An 18,532-nucleotide genomic window follows, 5' to 3' on the forward strand; every position below is an offset into this window, starting at 1 on the left:
ATCTTTGTTCAAACCAATTCAATGCTTGACCTCGGAGTTACCTGCATGACTATCGCGGGCTATTTTGAAACAGTTATGGTTGCACATTCAGGTACTTCTTTTGAAAGTCCTAAACAAGGTATAGCCAGCAGCAAGTTGTAGATGTTATAGGCCTAAATATAAGAAAGCGTTTAGGGTTAAGATCAGGTGAACAATACATCGAATGAGCACGAAACTTCACATTTATGTTCAGAAAGGTGTCTTCTTAACATGATTTGAAAGGAATATAAAAATTCCAAAGGGAAGCTGGTGATTTAATTTGTAACTCGAGATCTACTTGTTTAATTTTTTAACCTTTTTACAGAGGGTATGATAGAGGTATTACTGGCAACTCTGCCAAATTACAGCTCAGTAGGCTACGTTTTTTACCTGATCTTACTGATTTGAATATGTTGTGCCATTCTTGAGCAGTGCTAAACTCAGCCACTGGCAATTAAGCGCACTGTGGCGATGGACCAATTTTGACTCGCACTTACAGAAAAACAAAATAAGTTATGTTGCTGTAATTTGCAAGATAGTTACAAAATATAATTGGCAGTAACTTCCCAAATTTTACAGAAAAATATTGAAAAATAAAAGAATGAGATCAATTTAGAAATGTATGTGCAAGCAGTGCACAGTTGAGCTCCCTGCATGTCTATGGGAGTGTTCTATCAATTTGATGGTTCATTGGTCATCCCTATTAAAGATGCACTCAGAGCATTACAATGGATATGAAATAAATGCTGAGAGTCTGGTCCATCACTTGCATTTTCAGTCAAGTTTGCTAAATCGGAAAGGCGCTAGACTCCGGTGCATTGGTATTTGACGATGTGAGTTCAAGAGACTGCAGTCTCTCTTTGTTCTTGTGAATAATTGAGCTAATTTGAAATTCCCCTGGGCAAGAAATAACTGCTTGTTTGTCTTGGTTAACAAATTGGGGGAGCTGATCCTGGCTGTAGTATGTATAGGGTGTATGCGCTTCTTTGCAAGTCCCTGATTGTTGCTAAATGGTTTATGGTGTGTCTTGGGTCACAGTGGTCAAAGAATTCCTGTCAAGTGTGCTGAGGCTTGTGGGTTTTTGCCTGTGTTTAGCGCACTATAAATCATTGCGCTTTTTCTTTTTTATCTATTATCCTATTAAGTAGCTTGCAGTCATGTTATACAAAAGGCTAACCAGGAGCAAATTTTATGGTAACCGGTGGACAAATAAAGCCTAGAGCTGGTGTATTTGTTCCCTTACCTGATTTCAGTTCATATCCTTTAAGTAACACAAGATGTCTTGGATCTGTGGTGTAATCTTTGATTGGTAACATCTGCAGTTCCCCACAGGCTTTGTCATATAAATGCTGTAGAATTGGTAATTTACGAGGGGACATCACAGACAAGCTGATATTTTTCTGCAATAGTGAGAGATAAAGAGATGAATAATGTCCAGTACCACAAAGAAGTAAATGTGTCTAGTCAGGCTACTCTTAATGGCAAGTAAGGGCCAATAGAAGGGTGTATAACCCCTATGTCAAGGGTTAGCAATCAAGTTAGCTCAATCGATAAAGCCTTTGACTATGGTGCAAGAGGTTGCGGGTTCAAACCCTGGTGGTGGTTAGTATGCTCTCATGTTACAAATTGGGTTAGCTTGAAATTCCCGAAAAATAAATCAATCCTACACGACGCGAATGTGTGCGAAAGCAGTGCGCATAGTACACAGAGTGCCATTATACAATCAATGCACTCTTTGTACTTTTCTAGCTGCTTTTCTGACTGGCTGATTTGAATCCTATATCATATAAAGTTGTTTTCTTAAAACTTCCGTGGTCGTGCCTGTGCGTATCGCGTACACGAGCGTAAACACAAAAGCAATAAACAATCACGCTGATTGCACTTGACAACAAGCCGGCTGACCCATTGGTCTTCGGCGCGGCGCGGCGCGGCGCGTAGTAGGCGACCTTAATTCGCAATTCACCAGCGCGTACTCGGACCACGGAAGTTTTAAAAAAACAACTTTAGGAGTGTATGAAATAGAGTTTAATAAAGTTTTGATGAGTCAAATTCTTAATTATCTATAACACAGATGTCACATGCTGAACTGAACTGCTCCCAAAGAATGCATTTAAAACTTCCAACTGCCATAAGATGCAAAGGTATAACATTTATTTACAGTAACTATGGGTGTGTAAGAAACATCAAATACTAACAGGAAAACTTTCAAACCTAACCCTACTCATTAAGACTTGATGACAAGTCTTGCGCAAACCAGCACAACTATCTGAATAACAAATAATCCTGACCTTACCTGTGCCATAAATCCTGCTAATTGGTCAGCCGTATAGCCAAAGTATGTACTACCTTCCATACAAGGTGAGGAGTAAGGCGGTGAGTTACAGATTAGCACACATTGTCTGTCACGAGATACACTAAAGAACAGAAAACAAAAAGTAAAGCAGGTTATTGTAAATGAAAGGTCATGTGTCTAAACTGACTGCACAGACAATTTTGAAATATTACGACTTTTTGAGTGATCTATAGTATTGCTTCTTTCCACCCAGATGTACAAATAAATGGGAACTAATTTAGGCAATAGAAACAAATTAGTTTGATCTTTCGATTGACCAGTGATGCTTGTTGATCCTAATTATTTTTATATGAAATCAATTAGGGGTGTCTATTCGTCAATTTTTTTTAATTATTCCCTCACGCTACCATGCTGTGGCCACAGCCTTCCCCAGATTCTTACCCATCCTGAATCCCACAGAAATACACCCAAAAGGGAAAATATTAATTCATACTTTACATTAACTTTGATCTACTCCCTAAATGACTAGTTTGTTTTATTCTGTCTTCCCTACAAACCTCAAAACTCTCCCTTAGATGGTGCAGTCTGGACACTGAACCATTGCATCAAGGGAAAGACTAATGGTTCCAAGGGAAAAGAGATTTGGGACTGTAAAGCACTTCTAGGGCTCTTTAGTATCTATAAAGCTTTCTAGTCAGCCTTACAGTAGAGTGTTAAATGGTAGTCGAATGGCAGTTTTAAATCTTCTTGGAACTCCATTTTTTGTGTGTGTGTTTTTTTTTCTCTCGTTTTTTTCTTCTTTTCAAAACACAAAATTATTCCCCCAAAGGGCTAAAATTATTCCCTCCCCTTTGGGGGAAAATGAATGGACGAATAGACACTCCTGTAAAGAATATTATCAAGTTTTATATCACTCATACATAAATTCTAGACAGTTCATTGGTTGATTGCCATTTATCATTTTTACCATCAGCCTCTCAGTGTGATAGTTTTTACCATCATACAATGTAGTGCTGCGCCGTAGTGCGCCTGCGCCAGGCCGTGCGCTGACTCTTAGACTCGCCGATTTAGTTATGGGGTGGACACCGAAATTGGTAAAACATGGTGTTATGTTGATGGAAAAATGTATTCCCTATCTTAAATAGTATTTTTAAATAATAGAATTTATGCATGAGTGATATAAATCAAATATTAACTGTCTTAAATTTGTGTCATGGTCGAAATATAATCACTTGGTGAAAGATGTATTGTTCCATTCCACTCGCTGTTCCGGCTTGTGGAATGGAACAATCCATCTTTCACCTCGTGATTATATTTCGACCATCACACTCATAGACAGTTAATATTTATATACTACCAAATGCACAGGGTTCGCAGGTTTTCTGACAATCCGAGTGACAAAAATCAAATCCAATTCTTGTTTATACATCTGAATGTTACCTAGGATTCCTTCGTGAACTTAAGTCATCAAATATTTGCATAGCAGCTCCCATGCCCTCAGCTATCAGGCTAAAGCTTTCTCCTCCACCACCGATAAACCTGCAAATAAAAAAATAAATAAATAGATTAACTAGAGCGCTTGTAGCACTATAAAGGTGGAATTAGACCATAATGAACTGGCTTCATGTTCTTACTTGTCTTAGGAAATATGCTAGTGGCTGCACATAGCAGCTATCTCTTAATAGCCTGTACTGATGTTAACATCCAAATGGCTGCCTGGTGTCAAGCCTACTGCAAAATATCCCTGTCTCAGGTAAGATCTATATAAAGTTCTCCTTGCCAGGCTTTTTGCACAACATGCCGGGCTTTTTGCACAACATGCCGGGCTTTTTGCACAACATGCCAAGCTTTTTGCACAACATGCCGGACTCATTGCGCAAGACCCAACTGTAAGTCACATACAATATACACAGTATTTAGGGTGGGGGTCTGCTCAGACAATATACACAGTATTTAGGGTGGGGGTCTGCTCAGACAATATACACAGTATTTAGGGTGGGGGTCTGCTCAGACAATATACATAGTATTTAGGGTGGGGTCTGCATCAGAAAACTTACGGTATCCTATCCAGCAGTCTGTTCAGCTCCCAAGCATTACTAGTAGGTGCAAAGCAGCTGACAGCTGGTTCAGGGTAGCAATCGGCTGAGCCAAATATCACCAAACTGTACAGGGTACCACCATACTGAAAAAATAAACAATGACAAGTTTTTTTAATTACACTTGCTGGTTGAAACGCAGAGTCTCTAACTTACACTTTCAAACTAACCAGGGATCGCATTGCATGTTTGAAAAATCATAGAAATTTGACATAACTATGGTATTTTGAAGGGCAACATGAGGAAATAATAAAAAAATCAAACAGCAAGCCCTCGCCCAGACTCGCATGTAATCGAAGATCGTAAAAGATATTTCAATAACAATACCCATCAATAAGCCACTTCCAGTTCATTCATATACTGTTCCTTAACTAACACGCTCACGATGTCCAGTCATCAAAAAGCCACCCTACTTTGCAAACACACAAAGTTTTAAACAAATTATGGATGGGCAAATGTGGATGCACATATGTGACATGATCAAGGGAAATGAGTCACATGTCGACCCTGGTCGAAAATGAGTTTTACAAATGTTTCTAAAGAAGACATCTAGAGCTTTCAGAAACTGAAAACCCAGTGTTGATACAACTTCGCAAAGAAAAGTTACGTCAATTTATCAATTGCTAAAAACGATATAAAACAAAAGAATTTGAACACTGTTTTTGCCAATATCTCAAAAACAATATTAGCGACATCCGACTCATTTCCCTTAATCGTGTCACATATGTAGGTGCAGATCTGTGTGCTACGGTTCTACTATTGATTGCGTGGCTTTTGGACACAAGTTAAATAAGCATCCTTTTTGAAAAGTAAAAACAAAGATAATCATTTGCTATACTTACAGCTCCTGAAAAATCTGTTTCTATCAGTGGGCCATTGTTGTAATGTCTGCAAAAAGGGAAAATTATGCATTACAGAAAATATATGATAAAGTACCAATTTGATTATAATTATAAACACAAACTTAACAAAATGATTAGTACTTGGCATAGAGCAGTATTCAAATTAAGTGGTGTCCTGATGCCCAAAAATTCACTGGAGGTTATCCCAGGGGTGTGAGTGACGGCAGTGACCTCTATTGAAAAAAGAGGAACTTTGTTCAAAAAAGAGGGGAAAGGAGGAAAAAAGAGGAAAAGCACTGAAATATGCTCAAAATGGGCTGAAAGTGAAAGAAAAAGCTAAATTTTGCCTCAAAGAAATTACCAAAAAAGAGGAATTCAGCTTAAGGCCAGAGTAATGGAAGACACATTCGCCCACGCCCGAATTTGAGATTTCTTGATATTTATCAACACTAAGATGTATTCTTTCACTTGAAACTGATAAAATACAACTCGCTAATATTTACTCGTATTTTTGCTTGATTTATTTCTCTCTTTTCAACTCTAAAAAGTCACATGGCGGGAAATTATGAGTCAGAAATGTGTGAATGCGAAATATTGTGATTACACGCGTGATCCGCATCGCGTGACGCGGCGCATCTCTGCGCGTATGTCCAACGCAGTCAAGGCGCATTCGTTATGTTGTTAACACCAGCAAATGTGGTGTAAACAAAACAAAAATTTGCAGTCAAAATGCCTCTTAGATTTATTTTGAATTTTGGCGCACTGAAAGCAGACATTATAGATTCATTGGTGCAAAAGGATGCATATTTAGATCATGCACCAGATGCAGCTTTTACAAGCGTGAAAGTCTTACCGTTTTAAAATATAAGGACGTTTTGTGCATAATTTTTGCTAAAACATTGATTTCTCAGAGTTCACTTTTGACAATATTGCACGATTTTTGTGACAAAAAAAAAAAAAAAAATATGCAAGCAAAAGGTAAACTTTTTGCACTATCGTTTAGAGCACATCAGAGTCTAGGTAAGGTTTTCTCATTTTTTAAAAATATTTGTTTTAAACAAAAATATACACCATTATGTGCAATTTGTAGCTTAATAGAGTGACAAAATTGCTTTTTTCACATGTTTTTTTTTCAATATTTCGAAAAAAGAGACAAATAAAAAAATAAAAAAATAAAATAAAAAAATAAAAAAATAAAAAACCCTTCCCTAAGTTCATTTCTCTTCTTCATGAAAAGCTAACTGAATTTTTTTGCTCCGAACGGATTTTTTTCTAAGTTGTCACAAAAAAATTGGGGTAAAAAAGTGAATTTTTGTGATTTTTTCAAAAACTGACATCACCATGAGATTCCTTGACTCATATCCTTTCTAAAAATGTATAGTTATATATACTTTGGACATACAATTCAAGGTTACACTATTTTAGCCCAAAATAAAGGTGAAATTGTGATTTTGTGAGTGTTTACTGGAACGAGTGTTTACAGTGGAAAATTTTCAATTTTACACGGGGGGATATGTGTGGTAAAAAGTTTGCTTCGGGTGGTTTCAGGGGGGTTGAAATTTTCTTTTAGAGGGTTGAGTTAACAAACCAAATCATTTTGGGGTTTTAAACTACCCTGAACACCCCCCCCCCCATTATCCTCCTGCAAAAGTCACATTGCCCTTCCCTCAGGAAAAAATATTTAGAAATAGGGTCCTACATGTTCACAAAATATTTATCAGTATATTTATGTATACTCTAAGTCATATGTCAAGTTAAATAAGCATGCAACTGTACATAGTCACATGTACCGTATTTACAGCAGGAAAATGGAAATTGGCAAAGCCATCAATCATCTATTCACCCAAGCCACTTCCTGTACTTGATATTGCAGCTAGAGCTATACAGCTTATTAAAACATTGCTTATCAGCTACTACCCGACCAACCAACCGGGTACCCTTGCTTACAGCAATGTTGATAGGGCAAATTGTTATTAATTCTGAGTTTAAGCTAGCCTCTCTTAAAATCAAATAACAAATGTCATTCTAATATTGCGGTTTAAATATGCACACCCACTTAAATGTCACGTTTTTCATTCACACCTTTTTGTACGCAAGAAATTTTAAGACAAATTCTGAGATATTCATGGAAATTGATAAAACCCCATGTCATATGCAGCAAATTTACATTTCTGTATGTTAATTGTTATGCAATTAATGAAAAAGAGTGCAGATGTTGACATATGAATCCATTGATTCAAAATCAATGTATACCCGGTAGCCTACATGTTTATTATTCCATAGGAAGCATGGGAAATTAAAATTACTTCTACTAACTATTTTATTAACTCCCAATTTGTTAAATTTTAAGTCATTTATGCCTTTTGACTTTATAACAATATTTTACTTTTATAACTTCTTTTAAAAATTGTTGTTCTGCAAAAATGGCACACAATATTACAAAATAATATTTAGCCATGAAAGAGCTTCAGATTTGTACAATAACATGGAAATTAACTCAACTGAGTGACCCGCACTCAAAAAGGAAGGATGAAAAAAAAATCATTATAGTAGTATACTATGTGGGCGTTATTGCACAATGATTTTATTACACCTTTCACCATCAATTTTCACACTCAAGTTAACTTTCCTTTTCTACAAGTATCAATGTGTTTTTAGGTTCACTAACAACGTTCTAACACTAACAATAAAATATATGTTTGTGTGTGTAATTTTTTGACCTTTTCCATTTAAAGGAACATACATTTTATTTTCGCTGAGTAAGCTGTACAGAGCGCAAAAAGTGTACAAATTAATGTCTTGCAACATTTTCAACTTAGTTTTATGTATAAAAATGGTATCAAAAAATGACAAAAAATAGGTTTTTGCACAACTGCTTTTAAATCAGTGCATGCCAAAAAAATATGTAACATTATGTTTTGCCAGATGAAACATAGTAGCTCAATTCTAAATTAATCCTTTATTTGATAACCTACATGTATGTAACTGGGAATAAATATTCTATCACAAATTTTCAGAGAAAAGGCCAACAACCCTTTTCTTGTGCTTTGCAAGTTTTCTGACAACTAAGAGGGCTGTTATTTTCTTTGGAATGGGGGGGGGGTCATGAATATACTGGGGGGGGGTCATGAAAATCTTATACCAAAAATAGGGGCCATAATTTTTTACACAAAAATAGGGGGGATTATAAAATCATTAAGGGCTGGTGACTCAACATTTCTGCACGCTACATACATGTGCATTAACTTACAATACAATGCAAAATTTAAACAAGTTAGTCAGCCTGAATCACTTGCAAGTATTTTTGTGGAACTCCGACTAGGGGTCTAGCCCCTCATAATCTTAAACAAAAAAGGGCCTCATCCAGGGTTGTAGGGAGCCACGCTGGTGTTGGGTAATTTTACTATCCAAATCGTTTTAGTGAATGTGAGTAATCTGAGAATAAGCTGCAGGGGTATCACCCCCTAAAAATGATTTTTTGCTCTTTTTATGATCATCATTTTCATCGTTTATGATCATTGTTTTCCTGGCAGATGCTGAAAACTGCTAGCAATGTCAATTTTTATGTGAAAACTGGGGACTGCGGTTCTTGTCTTGGTGGGAGATGGTCTTGGCATGGTCTCTTTTTGCTCTGGGGCCTAATTTAACACTGTGACTTACATGGGCAAAGGTTACTGGGCCAAGGGCAGACAGGGACCAGGGACCCCTGGCTCGGCAGCGGCATTCCCATCAGGTGGAAGTATGGCCTTCCGTTAATGCGAGTGGACTTGCCCATTTGGTACTTAATAGTGCAATATTGTTTTTATAGCACTTGAATTTTAATGTGTTTTTCAGGGCAACCTGGGTGTCTGGCATGGGAAGTGTAATCGGGGTAGTATACTATGGGTGCACGACAGTGGACCCAGAAGGGTTCATACCATAAAATACATGTCAGCTTCCATAGACATAACTAAAAGTATAATAAGATGTTACCTGAGTAGTATAGGTATACTATTACTAGTCTCAGGATGTTACTTATTCTTTTTTTATCTTTCCACAGAGCACACAAGGTGCCCTGTGCATTTATTTATCAAACATGATCTCAGTTATACATAGTTATATCTGAGACTAGTATACCTAAAGGTTATATGAGCCACAATTATACAAAACAAGTGAATTACAATAATATTACATTGATGAAAAAACAGTTATTACATATTTATAGAGTTCCATCTTTTATTCCATTCATGGTATGTTACTTATTCTGGGAAATGTTGAAATTTGATTGAAAGTTATTTCAATGAGTCATCTTTTAAGTAAAGGTTGCCTATTTTAAACAAACAAGGGAAGAGGCTTACGCATCATACATTGGAACATAAAAATATCCAAACATTACAAACTAGCGCACCAGATCAAATTAATGATCATGCTTATTCATAACTGAATACTTGAGTGGAAGAAGGGCCCAACTCCATCAAAACTATTTTTGAGACCTAAAAAAAATAGTTGGAAAAGTTTATAGGTAGAATGTTTTCATCTTCAGGGGAGCTTTAAGGGGGTACTACACCCCTGCCCAATTTTGTGCATTAACTTACAATACAATGCAAAATTTAAACAAGTTAGTCAGCCTGAATCACTTGCAAGTATTTTTGTGGAACTCCGACTAGGGGTCTAGCCCCTCATAATCTTTTAAAACAAAAAAGGGCCTCATCCAGGGTTGTAGGGAGCCACGCAGGTGTTGGGTAATTTTACTATCCAAATCGTTTTAGTGAATGTGAGTAATCTGAGAATAAGCTGCAGGGGTATCACCCCCTAAAAATGATATTTTGCTCTTTTTAGGATCATCATTTTCATCGTTTTATGATCATTGTTTTCCTGGCAGATGCTGAAAACTGCTAGCAATGTCAATTTTATATGTGAAAACTGGGGACTGCGGTTCTTGTCTTGGTGGGAGAACTTGAGGTCTAAGGAACTAATAGGACAGCCAAAAAGGAGGGTCTAGGGAACTGATCCGAAAAATCCGAAAAATCTCGGAAACTAAACCCGCAGGCCTAACCAGGGTTCAATTTTGTTGCGTTTTTGCCACACATTTTGGAAGGAATCGATTTCACTTTGAATTGTGCATTAAATTATTAATCAGGAAAACCATTAATGCAAAATAGGTCTGGTTTGGCCTATTACGATGGAAACCTCAACAAAGCAAAACAGCATTCAAATCAAAATTACTAGACCCTGTAGTAGACCTACAATCTATGCTATTAGCCTACTGATAATTATAGCAGCAGCTAGCAACATTACATAAAAGCCCACCATAAAAACAAACCCACAAGAATTATTTTTTTCAGTCCGAAAAGAAAAACATTTAGACAACATTGAACTGCCATGCTTAACATGAGATGATTGAGTGAAGTGTGCAGAATTTGACAGCCATACTCCCGATTTCACTAGACCATTAGATCGTAAATTACCTTTTAATTCATATTATTTATGGAGAGCTGCAAGGATGTGTACATAATTATTTAAGGTACTTTTCCTCATATTTGGCAATTTTATTCCCAAAAGAGATCTCAAAATCATTTATTTCTAGCTAAATGTCACCAGCTGGAGGCATCGCAGTCGGCAGGCACTCGGCAGTGCTGCAATGTTTATAAACAGTCAACCAGTGTTGCCACTACTATTAAGGAGCCCAAAATCCCGCCCAAAGTTCACCTTATTCCTTACAATGTGTTTCAATGGGGAAGAAATTAATGGAAAATTCCCTTTGAAGTTTTGGGCTCATAAAAAGTAGCTTTTGGGTCTGTTTTTGGGCTTGAAATAGTAGGACAGAAAACACGCCTCTCAAGATGCCGATGAGAGCGGAAATCGATGATCTGAGGGTCTATGGAACGGCTAGAAAATTTTTTTGGCTTCAGAGCGGGCAAACAATGAATTCAGAGGGTCTAAGGAGCGGCCAGTGGCTCTGAAAAAGGGGTCGTCGCCGGCACATACCCGTATACTATAGCTGGGAAATGTGAGTGCCCCCCCGGGAGTGAGACCTAGTTGGGTTAGGGTTAAGGAGGCCTAAGTCTAGGAAAAACATGCATATTTTAAACCCTAACCCTACCCGTGTTTTTTTTGCTATCGGAAGGGAAAGAAGGAACGAAAAAGGAGGGAAGATGAGAAAAGTCACTTGGCACCCCCGGGATTCGAGCCTGGGACCCCTCGCAAAGCCACGCAGAAGATCCCAGCATGTAGCCACACAGGTGGCGTTAGGCGCGCCAGCGATTCCCTGGGTATATATGACTTGGGCTGATTGCATCATCAAGTCACATGGAATGCATGCACGCAGAGCGGTTTTAATAGTGAGCTTTAGTGAGACCTAGTTGGGTTAGGGTTAAGAATAGGGTAAAATACATGAACATAGAATAGGGTAAAATACATGAACATACAATATTACATACATTCGAAATTATATATGTTTCCATGGCAACGGTACATGTCTTAATTAATTAATACGAGCTGGAGTTGGGCCCTTCTTCAAGTAATATACTGCAAGTGCCAGTTCCGTATTAAAAGCACATTAATCGCGCAAGTGCAAGCATGTAATACATGTATGTTAGCAAGAAAGTTTATTGTAGTGAAAAGCAGATATCATGGATGAACAAAATTCCTCTTTAATATTTGTGGAAGGGCTTAGCACTAGTTACGTGCTCAGTACAGTGCTCAGTACTGTAGGCCTACCATGCAGATGACAATGCAACTCCTAAACCACAGCTGGCGCGCTCGGTCTCACCATCCATATATATTTCACCAGTTTTGCTTCATTATGGCAAATTTTTTCATACCATAAGCTTACTTTGTTGCCAAAAGGTGCTGGATTCACATGTATATCACTTCAAGAAATGTTTCCAACCCCATCCCCCCAATGTCAACAAGAAATCTAGGTGCATAATTTTTACTGAGAGAGGCATTTTATAGTTTTGGATATGTGATGAAACCCCGTAACAGTATGTTTAGATATCGGACTGAATGTAAACTTTTAGGCAGTAGAGGCCATGTGACTTTTAAAACTGTGTCGGTCAGCATTCCACAGGGGGAAAGGTGTCCGAGGGGGGGGGGGGAGGGGAGCTTCCCCTTTTTCTTCTTTCTTCCCCTCCTCTCTTTCTCTCCCCCTCCCTTTTTCTCTCTCCTCCCTTTTACCTCTTTTTTGCAAATCATAGGGGGGACCTGGGGAAGCCACCCCCTGTATAAATGTCACAATATATTTCAGTCTGTGTAGCTCAGTGGTTAGACTTAGCGCGTCCACCCGGCAAGTCCCCTACGCCTCGGGGTTCAAGTTCCCTCACAGGCAGAAATTTAAAAAAAAACATTTTTTAAAAATTTTTATTCAAGTTGTTTTTGTTTTTTCGGTTTTGTAGTGTCCCCGGACCTAGACCTAAATGCTAGGATCATTCATGGTTGACCTAGATAAAAAAAAAAAATTTCAAGATGTTTTGTATTTTTAATATGAAAATTGATAATTTGTATTCATCGTGTCATACTCTATTAATGATTTCAAAATGCATTCAAATTCAATGTATTTTGAAATCATTAATAGAGTATGACATGAATACAAATTATCAATTTTCATATTAAAATACAAAACATCTTGAAAAATCTTTTTTTTTAGGTCAATTTTTTTGCAATTTGGTACCCGGTTACCCGCCGAAAAATGCGCGCTGGTACCGGGTACAAAATTACCGAAAATGCCAGGCCTAGTAACCATATTATATTTGAAGAGTCCAAAATTTTGTTGCAAATTTGACCAAAATGATTGCAATTCAATTATAATCAAAGTATTTCTTGGCCAAACTGGAACACTGTGAATGCTAGTGGCTCCGCGATAAACACAAGCGCACATATAGCGTGGTACAGAAGAAAGTATACACGCACCTTACACTGCGTACACGCTTAGTACACTACATGGACGCAACGCGCATGTTCCAGTTTGGCCAAGAAATACTTAATTTGATTATAGTTATATGCATCTGATTTATTTTTTTTAATAGGCCTTAGGTTGATCAAAAGTCTATCCTCAATCCGCCAGGCCACAGATAACTGACACTGACAATATGTGACTATCCACCACAACTGAGCCTGGATGTCGCCAGTGCCACTATTGAGATATGCTCCATTGAACTTAACAATAAACAATAGGAAACAAAGGATTTATTGACTGTTTTATTGATTTTTCACTACTTAAATAGTCCCAAACAGAAATGTTTGGTAGACTCATAACGGTGCGATCTTACCTTTCCGATGTTGATTAAGATACTTCTTGCATCGATCCCGAGATGCGGAAAAACCAATAGTCATTTTGTCCCACATAAATGAATAAATAACAAAAAAAACCCGATCCCCGGTGGACTCACCCAAAAGGTGACGTCACACCATATGATAAATCCCTTATCCGACTTGGGATCCCCTACCGGACCAAACTTGTAGGGGTGGCGGGGTCGGGATAATCAACATCGGAAGGTAAGATCGCACCGGTTATGAGTCTACCAAACATTTCTGTTTGGGACTAGACTCAGTACACCGGTCGATCTTACCGTTTCGATGTTGATTAAGATACTTCTTGCATCAACATCTGAAAGATCGATCTAGCAAGTAACCGACGGATGGAGGTACAAGATTGGTCAGCATCTGATCAGGGATCGGGAGGCGGTAACGATGGTTTTCGCGAGGTCAGAAAATATTTTCCCCAACGGTCGGGAAACAAAAAGACCACGCGATCACAGACATAAACCTCCTTACTTAATAAGTTTGGTGGTTAAGAATAGCGACACTGGTTCTTACCATGCTGAGTATTCTGTATAGTCTGAAAACCTGGTACCCGTACACCACCGTATTATGATCGCCCGAACAATGTCCCGGTAAACCTCCCGCCCGTCTCTGATAACTAACGTAACGGAAGTATCGTAGAGAAGGGCGAAGGTGGCTTCGGGACACCGCCTAGATCTCCTCAAGGGACACCCGAACGGCATACCCAAGATGATGAGATAGCCCGTGTCGAGTGGGTCGTGGGACGCGAAACCTTCGCGAGCCCCCGGACCCCACCAACACCTGGACCAGCCCTTGCGACAGCGGCTGGACCGAAAGGCTCTGTAAGGGTGATGAATGCGGTCGTGAGTCCCTCGCAAGGCTTGTGTTCGGAAGAAATAGTGCTGCAGCGCCTATCGGACACCCCAGCCTATCTTTGGCTTCAGCCGAACCTTGCCCAACCCTGGGGATTGGAGAGGGACGAATGTCGGTATGCACGCGCCCGTTAAGTAGTCACGAGAACAGAGCGCCGAAACAGAGTCGCACCAGTGTTTGTGAACACGGAAGCTAACCTCGAGACCGTGTGTAACTCAGCACCGCCGTCCGAAGCCAACGCCAAACCGAAAGCCATCTTGAGAGTTACGTATTTAAGCCGCTTTTGACGGAAGGTCAAAAGGGTGACCCTTAAAGTAATCGAAGACTGTGTTGGGATCCTTAGGAGGGTCACTTTCCTTTTTGGTAGACACGCGTTGAGCATAGCGTGGAGGCGTAGACTAATAAGGTAACCATCGGCTATGATAGTAACCGCCTCGAAACCTCGGTGAATGGAGAGGACAGCTGACTTATAGCTGGCCCCAGTGGCCCGCTGAAGTCTTGCTTGGAACTTTTCTGTCAGAAACTCCGGAACTAGCAGCACAGAGGCGCTAGCGGGAGAGCTATTTGTCTCATTGCACCAAGCGTAGTATGGAGCCAGACTCTGGCTATACGTGACGGAGGGTAGACTTCCGTCTAGCCCGGCGATGAGAAAAACAGCTTCTGATGAAAAGTATCCCTCCGCTGCGTGTTCCCTGGTAAGGGCCATGCAGCTAACTGCAGGTGCTCTAGTGATAGACTGGGTACCTCCGCTCCGGGCATCCGGAGTAGATCTGGTACCTGGGAGTGCCAGCGGCCTTGCCGCTAGCAGAATGACAATGCAGTCTTCCCACCCGATCTTGGCCACCACCCTCATGAGTAGTGAGATCGGAGGGACTGCATAAGCTGTCATCCTCCCAGTCTATGGACAGAGCGCCCACGGTGAATGCTTGGGGTCCGCGACCCTTGAGCAGTACACCGGCAGTGGATGATTGCGATGAGATGCGAACAGATCTTTCGAGGGGTGGTACATCCCCTTGAAGATCGCCTGAGCGACCTCGCGGAGCAAGGGACCATTCTGCTGGTCCCGACACCCTTCCTCGTGACAGATTGTGCGCAAGGATGCTGGTGACGCCCGCGATGTGTATCGCTCTCATCGTAATCTGCCTGAACTTGCACCACCCTGTCAGGTGTCATGCATGCAGGCTCAATCGTGGTGGCCCGGAGTCCGCTTGTCTGTTGGGGTAGGCTACCACGGTTGTGTTATCCGTCAGGACAACGGTATGTGATTCCACGATCACCTCCTCGTAAGCGAGGGAGGTTGATGTGAAACCCTGTCTCTATGGCCCCCATAGGCCCGAGACGGAGTCTCCGTGGATGTGGACCCCCAGCCCCGGTTTGACGCTATGGTCGTCACTACGTGACATACCGGGGTGCAGGAAACCTGACACCCTGGGTCAAATTGGGCTGAGGGGTCCACCACCAGAGTTCCTCCTCTCGCGATCTCCGACAACGGAACCGCGAGGGATATTGGTGACGACTGGGCCTGCAAGCAGGCTAGAAGGTGTAGTTGGGTAAGCCTAACGAGAAACGGCAGTACAGCACGAGGTCTACCATACTGGCCATTAGGCCTACCACCTTCATCCATGCCACAGCGGGTTTTGCCCGAGACTCGGCCAAGAGTCAGGCACACCGCACCATGTTCGTCACCCGCTCGGGTGAGAGCACCGCCATGAACCCCTCCGTGAGGGTGATCTGGGCCCCTACAAATAGTGGTGTTGCGTCGGGACCACGCTGGACTTTTTTGAGCTGGTCAAAAAATCCAGGGTCCCGCACCCCACGGACTATCAACCCCATGAGACCCGTAGTCTTCAGTGGAGTGCGCCCGTATATGAGCCAAACGTCCAGGTAGCAACTGATGTTGACACCCCTGTGCTTCAGGTACGCTGCCACCGCTCTGACCAAGAGTGTTAAACACCCTGGGAGAGATGGACAGGCGGATGGCGGTATCAAAACTGGTAATTTTGATCCTGTACCTAGAAGCGCAGATGCCTCCGATCTTGAGAGGCGATTGGCATATGCAGATAGGCGTCCGAGAGATCTAGCGATGCTGTTCCCATGCCCCTGATGGGGCAGGCTAGCACCGAGGCGAGAGTCCCCATTCTGAACCTCTTGGGCCTGAAGAACGTGTTCAACAGCCTGCGGTTCCGGATGGGGCTCCGTCGCTGTCTTCCTTGGAGCCAATGGCTCCAAGATCACCGTAGAACGGGGTAGACCGGGACAATCGCCCGCTTCGTGAGAAGCTGTGTGATCCCTGTCAGTAGTGCCCGACGCTGGGGGCCGTCTGACGGCACTACTGTGGACCTCTGAAATGTGCAGGACGAATGTGGGGAGACTGGGTTGCCAGTCTGTAACCCCACTCACCACTGACCATACCCAGGCGCCAAAGAGATGGTTTCCCACCTCTGGGTGAAAGCCATAAGCGGTCGCCCACTGGGAGATCCCCTGTGGAAAAACCGCTGAGCCCCCAGGAATGCTCTGCCTAGCTTCCCTTGGAAGAGCGCTTGCTCTTCTTCGGGCTTGCCAGCTGTTCCTGTGCTACCCTTGCGCCTCCCAGAAATGGGTGCTGCAGAGGTAGTGGGCTCGGGTACTGTTGGTGGTGCACGGCCTGCTGAAGTCGGAGCTCCTACCCATGGTAAGGGCAGTTTCCGACTTCTTCAGAGTGCTCTCGTTGGTAGCTTCTTTGCACGGTCCTCCACCGTAGCGCAGAAGCATCCAAAGAGAAAAAGGACCCTGCCTTTCCATCGCGCTGAGCGATTGGAGTGGCAGGCCCCTCCCCGGCGCTGAGTGGACACCCTATGGGCTAGGCCCATGGAGCTCTCGTTGAGGCTAGCTGTTAGCACCGCTAATAGGCTCACCTGGAAGAGCTCAGATGTTGTCTGAGCGTGATACGCTTGACGACATCTGGGTCCCTCTCGGATCCCCTCAGGTAGGTCCGTGGTCCTCCGCGTTACACGCAGAGGAAGCGTGCAAGCACGCGGCGCCATAGCTCTACTGAGCTCGACAGCCCCACGATATCTACCCGTGAGGTTTGCCGGGAATGAGAGTGCAGGCGCCCCTGTGAGGAAGCAGCAGCTGAGCATCCTACTGAAAGGATCCCTGGTCCTCCTCCATGGACTCCCCTTAGGGGGTGTCCGGAGGAAGATCAGTGCTGTTGCTCCCCTCGGCGGGGCAGCGGGGAAGGAGATTGTAGTGATGTCACTACCGGACTCAGCTTCCGACTCCTTTCCTCGCCCACAGTATCCGTGATCATGCTCCGATGATGACGGTAACTGAGGACGGCATCTGAAAGCGGGTAAGAAGGCATAACCACTGTGTGGCTCGCCGACTACCTGCCAGCAGAAGAGGGAGTACTCCCGCAAGACCCTGAGGTATCCGCCATGGCACCACTGGGTCCGCATGCTCGCAGCCGTCGCCCTAGCGCTAGCAGCACGGGGCCTACCCTGATCAAGAGCTGGGTTAGCCCCATGCCGGCTGGCCTGGTCAACAGCTGATGTTGGTACTGCGTGGCCATCGCTGGGCGACACTTGCCACGGTGCTAGGCCGTGGAAGAAACACCCTGCGGCGGGTACCACGGGCATACCCAGCCGGCAGCTGACCCTGAAAGGATCCGCCACCAGGGTAACCCCATGGTACTGCAGTACCAGCACCGCCTCCCCCCCCCCCTTGTTGCCACAGATACTGTGGCGACTAAGGCGGGTGCTGCGGTACCGGTGCGGTATCAGCGTGGGTACCCGTGAGGGTTCCCAACTGTGGACCGCTGTACCCTCGCCACACTGCGTTCCCTGTTTGGGGGCTCAAGCTGTGTGCTGGCGTGGTACCGGCGCGGTACAAGCATGGGTACCCGTGAGGGTTCCCGGTTGTGTACCGCTGTATGCGTGGTTCCAGCGTAGAGGTGCCCGTGAGGGCTCCCGGCTGTGTACCACTGTACCCATGCCTCACTGCGTTCCCCGCAAGGATCAAGCCGTGTGTATGGGTACCCGCTATACCGGCTGTCCCTTGGCTAGAGGGAGCTTGCCTAGTACCACGGGTAGCTGAGCGCAGATACCCCGATCAATCACCTCGCCACCTGAATAGGCAGCGTCAATCAATGGAGCTATGCCCTGTTGATT

General features: G+C 42.8%; 1 protein-coding gene across 1 annotated transcript in view; it reads right to left on the bottom strand.

Moving 5' to 3' along the window:
* The window catches only part of LOC140155715 (uncharacterized), a 64,283-nt gene that overhangs the window by 40,307 nt on the left and 5,444 nt on the right, over window positions 1-18,532 (bottom strand). Inside the window, 5 exon segments of the mRNA XM_072178649.1 lie at window positions 1,262-1,418; window positions 2,312-2,432; window positions 3,752-3,850; window positions 4,369-4,493; window positions 5,250-5,295. Coding sequence (XP_072034750.1) covers window positions 1,262-1,418; window positions 2,312-2,432; window positions 3,752-3,850; window positions 4,369-4,493; window positions 5,250-5,295 — 548 coding nt within the window.

The sequence above is a fragment of the Amphiura filiformis genome, chromosome 6, assembly GCF_039555335.1.
Source record: "Amphiura filiformis chromosome 6, Afil_fr2py, whole genome shotgun sequence".
Classification (NCBI taxonomy): Eukaryota; Metazoa; Echinodermata; class Ophiuroidea; order Amphilepidida; family Amphiuridae; genus Amphiura; species Amphiura filiformis.